Raw genomic sequence first — 11,661 nt, forward strand, 5'->3', positions numbered from 1 at the left:
CGAAAACGAAAGCAAACTTGCCAAAAGAGAGAAATTGCTTTGGCATAACTAGGGGAAGTGCATAAAAATGACAGAGATTGTACTCCGGTACACTTGTATTTGCAATTGAGCGCACAAAAATTTTCATAAATTGCATCAATTTGAAGTCGAGAAAACGGGGAAGGACAAGGGATTGCTAGGTGGGTAGGGGCCCGTCCTCCACTCGTCCTCCGTTCGTCTCCTTTTTCATGCCAAAGGTAAGGGCTTCTCGATGTTGATTCTCCTTTTATTTTACTTTATTTTTTTTTTTTGTGTACTTACCCTTAAAGAGGGTATTATGATTTTGGATAGAAGAAAGAATGTACAATGCAATTGGCAGCCAGAGTCAATGCGTTTCTAGGGAAACTACTATTTATTTGAATATTCGCTGTATGAAGGAAGGATCCTTAAGGGTATGTTTATCTTCGGCTCCCAGAGATACCCCTACTTTACAGTTCTTTGAAAACAGTTTTCTCCCTAGAGCCAGACACACACACACGTGCAGGAAATCCTGTTGCGTCCCTCCTGGCACCCCACTGACTGCTACAAAGCGGCATATTATTTTTTATGATTTGATTTCCCTTTTTATATCGTGCCAGTATCCGTCGCGCCCCTCCGTTCCAACCACCCCTCGCCAAATGAACTCTAAAACGCTGTTGATTGTGTATTGAGTTACTGAGAATAGCAGCACAGCACTGACGGCAGCACATTAATAGAATGCGAAATCATGTTTACAACTTGATTGAACTCATCAGCATCGGGCCATCAGTCAGTCAGACAGACCTTCAGTCTGTCGGAGGCAGTCCCCCTAGCGCTATAGCGTTGTCTCCAGACATGCAATTCTATTTATAACGTAAGTCTCGACATTTGCAACAGCGCCAAGATCTGATTTCAACCCCCCCCTTCCCCTTGCATTCGGCAATCGCTCGGCGGCACGTGTGCTGGGGAGTTTAACTTTAATTGATTGCATTAGTATTCAATTACGTCTTGTTCTGCTCCATCTTTAGCTCCCTTTCTTATGCCTTATACCTACACTTACACTTATACTCATACTTATACCATTAATAATCAGATTAGTGCGGCAGAAATTCTAGTTCGGCCAGAGATGATTGTCTCTAGGCCCTTGGCCGCTAAGTCATCATTTTTATATATAATTTCCAATTATCATAATACGCTTTGTGAAGCCCCAGAAGGCAGGGAGCCAAGTCCTAATGGATATTGAAGCTGCAGGCGGAAAGACACCGCTGAGACACCTCCAGAGGGTTTTTCTGCGTCTGGTTCTGGGTGAAAAAGAATGTGTAACAGGTGTATCGGTTGTGCTCAGGGCCATTAGCTTTCTTCACCTGCAGGCCGACCCGAATTTAACTTATGGCTCGCCCCCGGTTTTGTCCACTTCTACTCAATTAGTTTTTCATTTTGGTCAATGATATCTCTACGCCTACTCTGATTGAAGCCGTCTGGCTGTCCCCGGCTGGCTTCTTCTGCCTCAGCAGTCAAAGGCTGAGCTGACCTTGCCCCAAGGCCCTCTCGAATCAAATCAGGCAATTGCCACACGGCCTTGGGCTCTGGGCTAATTTGATTGATTGGCTTGTGGGCAATGCGAGCATCTTTCCATATGGCCTCCACTATCACAGCATTTTTGCTGGTGCCGTTTTTGTTCGGCCAAGTCGGGAAATTATCATTTGGCTAATAAATTAAAACGCTTTATTTACGATTTGTGTCTCCTTTGCAGCTGCTTAAATATAAATAACACTCATTATGCGTGTCTCCCGAATACGAGTGTGTGAGTGCCCCTGCCGCGTGGACACATGTGGCATACAAAAGAGCCCCAGCCACGGTGACAGTGGGCCGTGGCACGTAGCGCCGGCTCTGTCGGGTGTGTGGTGCGTTTTGGACTGGGCAAAATGGTGCTGTGCGACTTGCGATTTGCTGTGCCCGCAAGAAAAATGTACTCCTAAATCTATGTGAAGTCAGCGGGCGACGTGGCTGGCCTTGGTGGCACGTTGCAAGGCACGTGGTGGCCTCCTCAAAACGTACTCCAGCCTACCACTTAGCCAGGAGCCTCCACTGACGGAGCGTGAAGTTTGTAAAATATGCAATATTATTGTACCTACATTTATTTCTTTTATGTAAATGTTTTTAAACAGTGAGAAGTATCCTATTTTTCTCGTGGTGCACTCATCATAATGCTATCATTGAGGGGCCACGAGGCATGCCACTCGACTGCAGCTAATTAATAACGCATTAAGCCGTACGACCACTGCCATTACCCTGTCCAGACCTATATCAAGTGTCCTGTTCTGTCCTGTTCAGTCCGTGCAAATTGCATATCCTTTTCAGTGGTGCTCGTCCGCTTAGATTGTCAGTGCTAATTAAGCGATTTGCCTGACTTGCACTCAATTAGAGGGCCGCCTCCGTGTCCGCATCCATTCCCGCCGACATGCAATTAGCCAAAGGGATTTTAAATTGGGTCTTAGTCTCAGTCTCAGTCTCAATCTCTGCCTCTGCCTCACCCCCAACCTCATTTCGGGGCCTCCGTTCAATTCATTTGCTCATTTGTCATTTGCGACGGCAGGGGCTGGGGCAGGGCAGGTGTAAATGCTTTAAAATTCAGTCAAAATCTCATAAAAGTTTAACAAAGCTGAAGCGAAAGGTAAACAGACTTGAGGAAAATTGCTGGCAATTACATTATTATTTGCATTCGGGGAGTTTCCCCCCGAGCCTCAAGCAAAACTTCGAGTGCCCTAAGTGGTTATGGCTTGGCTGGGCTTGGGGCTGGGGCTGGGGCGAGCGGCTGAGAGACGTGGCCGCTTTCTTATTGAGAAAAATCTTCGACAGAGTCCGAGGGTATTATGGCCATTGCCGGCCGGCTGTTCTCTGGAGTCTGTTTTGTATTGGCGAGGGATCGAAGAGGCGGTGCGAGTGGCTCGGGCCACGCGTATCCATCATTTTTCGACCGTAGTTTCCGTTTCCGTATTTCGTGGCCCTCTCTCTTGACGATTTCCCTCCGGTAGGTGTGAATGTGTGTGCGAGCCCTCCCAGACCCGCCACAGACCCCGCGTGCGTGTGGGTTTAAACTTTTCATAAACCTTAAGTGGAAAACTTTTATTTTATACCAGCCTCTGCCTCTGCCGCTGCCGCAGTCCCTCTTCTTCCTCATCTTCTGACCCAAATGCTATTGTGGCTGCCGCTGTTGCTGCTGTTTAGGCCACATATTCGCCTGCCTCGGAAATGGCGCAATATGTAGGCCCGGCGAGTGGTCGCCGGTCGCTGGTCGCCGGCCGCCGTTCGGGATAAAGAAAGTCACGTAAGGCGAAAGTTTCCCGAAATCATTTTAACGCCTTTTGAATTTTTTCACGATAACTTTTTCCCGCAGAGGCGGAAGCGTCCGAAGCGCCTGAAAGGAGGCAATAAAAATTGTCAAACAAATAAATATTTGTGGTGGGTGGGTCGCAGGGGCTGGTTTTGCGGAAGGGATGGTGTGGTGTGCATTCATAGCTCTGGGGAATTCATTTTCGACTCAAATGGAAAACATTTGTTTTATTGTTTTTTATGTTTTATCATCAGACGAATCCGAAAGTCTAAAGTTTTAATAATATTTAAACAACATAGAGCGCAAATCCTTTTTTTTTTGTTCAAAACCATGTTGTTTGGTTTTTCTTTAATATTAATTTCTATGTACATAAATTTAGTTGTTCGCGTTGACGTTGCCGGCAACATTTTCGACAGGCATCGCTGCATTTTAATGTCAAACGGTGGGCGCGGCTGTTGGAAAAGTCAGGAGCCGATTGGGGACCTAGCCAGGATGCTGACTTAAATACTCTGCAGTTCGAGGTCACTGTCAAATAATAGGTGATTCTTCTGACAGAGAATGCTAATTGGAATATTTGGATAGTTTTTTTGGTATAGAAAACTTATGAAACGTAAGACAAATGCAACCAAAACTGACAAATAATATGCATAGGGATACACAGAGATAAAATACATCGGTGGATAAGATAAAAGGTGCATAATAAATAACCATTAATCAAACCCTCCTAGAAGCGCATTTGCAGATCCGTAGAGCCCCAGAGATTTCACTCCTTTCATTATTTCCCGTTTGGTTTTTTAAATGTTTAATTTATTTATGCATGTTGCTTTTTAAATATATTTTGCTGCTGTCCCCTGAAAGTGGTGCTAGTCATGTGGGTGGAGGAGGTGGTTCTTCGTCCTTGCCGGGCGCTGGACATGTGCATATTTCATGACAAAATTGTATATTTTAGCGCAGAAGCCGATGGTGAAGCTTCGGGTGGTTTTCCCCAGCTTTCGTTCCCTGCCTTTCCCTGCTCTGTTCCTGCTCTGCTCCTCCTGCTTCTACTACTCGTGTTTGGTGTAAATTTCAAGCCAAGAGTAACACCTTTTTCCTGTCATGATGTTTTTAGTGCTTTCGGTATTGTTTGTGCAGACACAAACCCCTTTTTTTCCCTATTTTTCCTGACGTTTTTTTCGCGCAAATTTACATACATCATAGTCATTGGAGTTCAGGGCATTTTGATGGCTGCAGTTTAAATTTTTTGCTAGCCGCAAATTGAAAGAAAATAAAATGTAAAAAAAAAATGTTGTCTGATTTTTGTGGGCAGCGACTTTCAATTTTGCCAGCGACTGACAAAAGGCGGCGTTTTACCCTCTCAATTTTCCAGCTTTTTTCCCCATTCGCCTTTCCATGTTTGTTTAGTGAGATTGATTTGATTTGGCCAACCAAATGCAGAGTGCACAGGGGACGTACTCAATAGATTTATTTCTGATTTGCCATCCTTAAAGCTCTTTAATTGTAGCGCGCGATCATGGTCTGCAGATAGGCCTTGGCCTTGAAAACATTCACATAGAGATCCCCGTTAGTCGCCCCATCCACGCAGCTCGGTCCGTAGATGTTGATGCCACACAACCGCTCGCGGTGCACCAGCGGATCCCCCTTGGTCGTCTGACAGTCCATACGCTTGTTCGAGTTGTGGGCACAAAACATGGACTCTGTGATGTAGGCGTTCTCTACCTTGGCAAAGCTGCTCTTACAGGCCCGATTGGAGATGATTTGGGTGCGTAGAAAGTGCGGAGACCCCTTCGACATGTGCATGATGATAGTGTCCGCCCGCCTGGGGGGAGCATCACAAAGGGCGACTGTCTGCACTTCAGGCTCCACGACGAATGTTTTTAGCACCATCAAAGCCATATACCGGTCCAGACCCGAGGAGGGGCCGAGAATTATGCTGCTCACCTCATACAGTGCATTCTGGGTGACCTGCACCTTATAATCCCTTGGCACTGGAGTCTGATTGGGCGGAAAGCACTGCGAAGAGGTCAGGACCAGGCGGTAGGAGATCAGGGCTCCAGTGCAGGGGGTGTTCGAACCCATCGCGTACATCTTAATTAGGAATTTAGTGGCTACTATTGGGCTGGCCCTGGCTATGATGTTGAAGGTTTTGGCGAGCGTCTGCTCCGCGTGGTTAGCTGTGTTTGTGTTGGGGTTCTTGTTGAACTGGCTCTCCAGGTGGGGGGCAAAGATCTCGAGGCTGTCCGCCGCCGTTGTGTTCTCAATCTGTCCATCTTGGGGCCTGTAGGGATGCGGCACCACGTACTCGATGATACGCACTATCTGGTAGGGCTGTCCGCTGGCCGGCATCTCTCCTACCATCAACTGGGGAATGGGCTGCTTGACCGCCTGGTTGGTTGTCACTGAGGTCCAGCAGAGTACGAGCAGCAGGCGCATTGGCAGCATAATGATGAGGGTACTGGCCCATTCCTAACCCAACGACTAGGGGCATACAAAATTATTTTATGGCATTCAAATTTCAATTTCTCACGCCTCAACATCTCAACCTAACAGCTTCTGTATGAAATGGCTAATCAGAGCTCGCAGTTTTTCCAGATCAATATAGAGATCGGCATTTAGGGAGTGTGCCCGACAGCGGGATCCGTAGACATTCAATCCGCACAGCTGACGGTCCACCAATAAGGCATCTCCCTGCTCTGTGACGCACTTCTCTGGGCTCTGGGAGTTCTGCAGGCACAGCATATTGGGAGTGATGTAGACGCTCTCTTCCTGCAGAAAGGTCATCTTGCAGGCCTGGTTAGACACGACCTGGCTGTGCCTACGTCCAAAGAAGCTGAGGTCGTTGCTGGCCATCAGCATGGAGGCATTGTCGCCCATCTTTAGGGTCGTGGAGCACAGTCCAATCGGCTGTCCCGGGGCTGCTGTCACCAGGGTGATTAGGATTACCTCGGGGCTGGATCGGAACCACTCAAGCTTAGCCACTGGGTGAGTGCTCCCTCCGCTGGTGAGGATATGCACTTGACTAGAAGGAACTCCACTCAAGCAGCTGCTGGAGCTGATCACCAGGCGTGGCGCCAACAGGGCCCCACTGCATCGAACGGAGCTCCGAACCTTTAGCTTTACTATGAAGCTGTAATCCTTTACTTGAGAGTCATGCTTCCTCTTGGCAGCGCGTTGCTGCAGTTGCTCCAAGCTAAGCCGTTTGTAGTGGTTGATAATGCGCACGATCTGCTGATTGGGGGGAATCTGATGCCGTGCTTCACCTGCCACTGTTGGGTATATCACATGCATCCTGCAATCCTTGCAGTTCGGAATCCCAGAACCCCATCCGCCGCACAGCCAAAGCCCCAGAAGACAAACAACCAACGAATGCATCGTCCATCGACATCGACTGGTGATGGCTGCCAGCTTACTTTTATTTATGGCACATTTGATGCGCCTGTCAAAGCCGGAAGCTACGCTTCGGTCCACACGACGTATGCGTAATCAAAATGTTGTGCCAAGCAAACTGCAAACACAAACGACAGGCAGTTGACAGTTTTCCAGCTGCCTCTGCCCGTTGACCAGGTGTCAGATCTAATGACCAAACACGCGCCAAACAAATAAACAGGGCAAATGCAATGCGATAGCTTTTGACGCCACTTCATTGGAAGTTGGGAAAGTGTTTGGGAGAACAGAACGGGAACTCTAGAAAAAAGTTTGATAAACTTTTATACCGACAAAACAAAACACTTAAAACACTACGCAGAACAAATCTTCAGTCAATGATAGAGGAGAAGGAGAGTCACAGAGCTATAAAGTGCAATATATAAAAATTAAAGGGCTAATTTTTTAAGTATTTTAAGTCTCGTAAGATCGTAGGTTTGGCTTTTATTTGTATTACCCTACCGGAATTTCAAGGACTTTCGGGAAATGTAGAAATTCTGCGACCGGTTAAGAATCTATTCACAATCTTGATTCGGTAAGGAATTTCTGAGCCTTACTGCAATTCGAGGTTTTCAATCTATATCCCTTGTTTCTCCCAAACTGTGGGTGTCTTTCCGGCAATTTGAAAATTGTTTTTGTGCATTTCACTAAATTAAGAAGAATGGTGGTGGCTGCGTCTATTGCTGGACCGATGGGCCGATGGACCTATGGACCGCTGGCCGGCTCTGCTCATTTGCAGAATTTATGGCTGGCGCTTAAACTGAATTGACAATCAATGGTCTCTGGGAGATGGTCCATGTGCTTTGGCCTAGAGTAGAGAGGGACCCAGACCAAGAGCCTGGCCAGGGACAGAGCTCATAAACAATGCGGCCAATTTACATGCCCAGGGATCGACCGCATGTGTGTGTCGTTCTCTGTATTGTGTATCTGTGTGTGGGGCTGTGTGTGTGTGTGTGTCGATGTGAATGAGACCTTGCTGTTGCTTTTATTGTTGTCGTTGGAAATGAAAAATTGTCCCTTTGTTGCATATAAAAACAATGGGGCCGAAGAACTTGAAATCAATTTCAAACGTTTTAGGCAAAGCCAATTGATTTATTTGTTGTGTGACTCTCTTTCTCTCTTTCTCTGGTGGGCGATTGTGTGCGTATTTGCTTGGGTGTGTCTGTGTGGGAAACACTATTGTTTTGTATTACTTTTGCCTTGAATAAAGCCCTAAGAGCTTACGCTGGCAGGTCTTTGAAATGTGGCACCATTTCCGACCTCGCTCTCTCTTTTTGTGTGTGTTCGTGTATTTCCCAAAAACTTAAAGCTTGACCCAAAACAATTAACACTGAGTGCCAAAAGTCAAGGGCTGCCTGCGCAGCTTTCGCTATTTTTTCAGCCTTACACTTGATAAACTTTTTATTGCTTCCAAACAATTTAAAACTGAGAGCTGGCTGAATTACAATAATGGGAAACGAGAGAAGAGTCGTCGGCCAATTGGCAAGATAAACTGCTGCAGCTGCTCGAAGTCGGAGACGGAGACGGAGACCCACTGGACAGAGACAGAGACGAAATTCGAATTGGTAATTGAATAAAAACAACGGGCAATGATGCGACGGACCAAACAAGTTTCCAATGGAGACGCCGAGGGAGGACGGAGCTCCAGTTTTATATAATACTGATACTGTATACCCTCTGTGGTTTCACTGCGTTTGATTGTCCGCTCTCTGACACATATCGCAGTGCAATGGAGCATGAAATAAATGAAGAGGCCATGCCGGGACAGACACCCAACCTCCCAAGGTCTCGAAACCAAAGCCAGAACCCGCTTCCTGATGGCCTTTGGACATTTTTACGCCTTTTATACAGTTGACTGCATAAATTCATGGGATATGGTTACGCATTTTAAACAACGCTTCCTTCAGCTCCAGCTCCTGCTCCTCGTGCTCGTGCTCCTGCTTCTGCCACAGAATTGAATTGGGTTTCGAGTGGGGTGTCGGTGTCGGCCAGCAGATCTTTGTCTCTCTCATCCAGATGAAAAGAATTGGCAAACACTGGCCCTATCTGTATCTTAGGCGGTCTAAACAGATGGTGAAGGCTGCAGATAGCTGCAGCTTAAAGCTGATTCCATGCCACAAAGGGGCATAGGACGGGCTGGTATGGTGCTCCCACTTGTTGCCTTGTTACGGGGGAAGTTTCCTTTTCGGCCCCTGGAGCCCTGCTCATTATTGTGAAATGTTTTGGGCCAAGCTTTAGTTTCAAGTTTGATTTGTTTGCACATGAGCTTTTGACGGGAACGAAGCTGATGGCCGGGGAGGGGGGATGAGACGGTTTTGCTGGCAGCTAACAAGTTGCAAATTAAGCTAAAACAAGGGGGGAGACTGTGGCATAGGGGACGAAGGTTTTGATACCCTTTCAGGTTTGATGTTGCTATGGCCACAATGGGATTTATTCAACTGATTTTAAAGCCTTGATCCCTCTTTAAATTAATGGTCTTCGACCAACCTTTGATATTAAAGCCATACAGGATCGGAGAAGCTTCCTTCGTGGCGTTGCAAAATTGTGATCCAAATCGTAATACCTTCTGCCGCCAGGGAATGCTATGTATTTTGGCAAATGTGCAAGAGTGGGAGAGTGGGAAACAGATACAAATACATGCATGTAAACGAGCATAAAAACCGCACAGCCAAACGCACTAACAAGCAGCAGTAATCAGTGTGGCAGCAACAAAAGTTGAGGAGAGTCGCCTGTAGCAGGCGGAGTTGCATAGAGAGGAAATTACATGCACAGGAGTTGAAACAATAGCTGGAGAGTCTGCTGGCACAGGCTGCTCATCATCATTGTCCTCATCATCATCATCATCATCAGGAGGAGCAACACCAGCAAGACCAACAACACCATCGACACTGCCCTCCCCCACCCAAGGGCTATTGACCCAATTTTTGGGACAAACAATGGACCCGTACAAAAGAAATCACAAAAGCCGAGCCAAATCTCGGGCCCGAGCCAAAAACCACTTGACAATCCCGGCCAGGACTCTGGTCTCTGGTCGCTGGTCTCTGGACTCTGTCGCTGGGGCAGTGTGCCAAATGCTTGGCTATGAGCAATGTGTGTTTACCACTGGCCAGAGTAGAGTCGCCTCCGACGCCCCACGGCGCCCACTGATTTCCGCTTTCCCATTGGCAGGGCGACAGGCGACAAAACAAGTGAAAGTTTATTACATCTTGGCCAGCACCCCACCTCGCCGCCTCGCCGCTCCAGAGAACGCATCCTCAGACAAACGAAAATCAATAAAATGCAATTGGAAGGCAAATGACCCATATAACCCTCAGCTCTCTCAGCTCTCAGTCCCCCAAGTCCAGAGTGCACAGTGCAGCCATGGCGGATAACCAGACCAGTCCATGGCCCAGGCCTGCGGCAAGGAGCAGGCAAGTAGCTTGCCAGCCTGCGGCTGAGCGTAATTGTGCCAAATTATAAATTATTTCGAATTTGCCATGGAGCAAACGGGGCTGCGGAGGCTCCAAGGATGAAAGGGGATACGACCCGCCATTGCCTGCAATTAATTTTGTGCAGCGCCAATTGAATGGCGAATGGAGAATGGCGAAGGAGGTCTGGAGTAGGGAGTGGAAAGTGGAGTGTGGAGAGTGGAGAGTGGAGCCCTGAAGCCGTGGAGAGGGTCTGCCTGTGGGGCAGAGGCTAAGCGCATAATTTAAATTTCTAATTAACAGTCAAATAAATTGTGCCAGCTGCCAGCATCGTGGCTATTGAGCCGTGCCAAGTGATTTTATGGCTAAAATGCTCATTAAATTAACGGCAATTTGCTGCCCCCGACAAGCTGCAAGGTGCAACGGGGCAGCAAGGAAGCTGGCATCCTCTGCGGCGTCCTCGAAACGGAATGCACCCTTTGGCATCATTTGTTTTTCTGATTGCACCGCCAGAGTGAAAGAGTTTTGCGTTTATTTATTCACATGCCAATAGAGTTTAAGGATGGTTTAGGGCCACAAAACAAATCTCCCTTCAATCTCATTTGAAAGGGGTGCTCAATGGAACTCCTCTATGGCTAATTAGAGCCGCACACATGGCGTATGTGCTCTTTTTTGTGGATGTGGAATGTGTCAAAGGGCACGGACTAGAGCGCCCTGGAGCCTGTGCAGCAAATGTAATGGCAGCATTTCTTATCAGCACAGCATTGGACTTGAGTATTATCATCCTGTTTTTTTTTGTCCTGCATGTTTTTTTTTTGTCCTGCATGTTTAGCGGGGCGTGTCGCTTCCATAGCTTTGGCACCGGCTGTGCGCTCAGCAAAAACATTCAATTAGTTTGATTTACACTTTTCAAAATGTTGCCACTCAGCCAGCCGTACCTCCCGCGCTTCTCCGTCTATCCGCTGTGCTCTGAGCCCTGTGCTGCCTTTGTGCGACTGTTGGCATTTCCGTTTCCGCTGTTTAACAAGTGACTTTTGGCAACAACAACAGCAGCGGCAAAAGGAACGGGAGGGAGCATCACTCTGCCAAAACCGTGTACGCTCTTGCGTGCCAAAAACTGCGGCGCTTGATGCCGCTCAAGGCACTTGCTCCGGAATCCCATCGCCCATCTCCAATCTCCCAGTTCCTGCTCCAGTTCTTACGGCTGCTCCCCCATGCCGTGGCCCAATGCCCCATCCCTTGAACGGAAACAGTTTGCTGCGCGCCTGCCTCAATATTAGTTTGGGGCGGCTGCAAAACGCTTCCGGCAGCCAAATGCTGTTGTTGGACGAGCTTCGAGCTTCGACTCTGCAGCCAGCCAGGGCCGTTCGATGATTTTTCAATTTGCATTTAACACAGAGCGGGAATGTCAAAGACTAAATTGAAATGGCAAAAGTCTGTGCTGTGTGCCGAGAGCACAACTGAACCGAACCGAACAGAAACTTATAATCGTATGCAGCATGC

The 11,661-nt window shown here is 47.6% G+C and overlaps 2 protein-coding genes across 2 annotated transcripts; both read right to left on the reverse strand.

Moving 5' to 3' along the window:
• Window positions 1–4,776: 4,776 nt before the first annotated feature.
• Window positions 4,777–5,848, reverse strand: LOC6594777 (seminase). Its single transcript, XM_002020055.2, has one exon. The coding sequence runs from the start codon at window positions 5,768–5,770 to the stop codon at window positions 4,823–4,825; it is 948 nt and encodes a 315-aa protein (XP_002020091.1). The 5' UTR covers window positions 5,771–5,848; the 3' UTR covers window positions 4,777–4,822.
• Window positions 5,849–5,866: 18 nt separating this feature from the next.
• Window positions 5,867–6,616, reverse strand: LOC6594776. The gene has a single exon (XM_002020054.1). The coding sequence runs from the start codon at window positions 6,614–6,616 to the stop codon at window positions 5,867–5,869; it is 750 nt and encodes a 249-aa protein (XP_002020090.1).
• Between the last annotated feature and the right edge of the window lie 5,045 nt (window positions 6,617–11,661).

Source organism: Drosophila persimilis, unplaced genomic scaffold (assembly GCF_003286085.1).
Source record: "Drosophila persimilis strain 14011-0111.01,24,50 unplaced genomic scaffold, DperRS2 tig00000000-arrow-pilon, whole genome shotgun sequence".
Classification (NCBI taxonomy): Eukaryota; Metazoa; Arthropoda; class Insecta; order Diptera; family Drosophilidae; genus Drosophila; species Drosophila persimilis.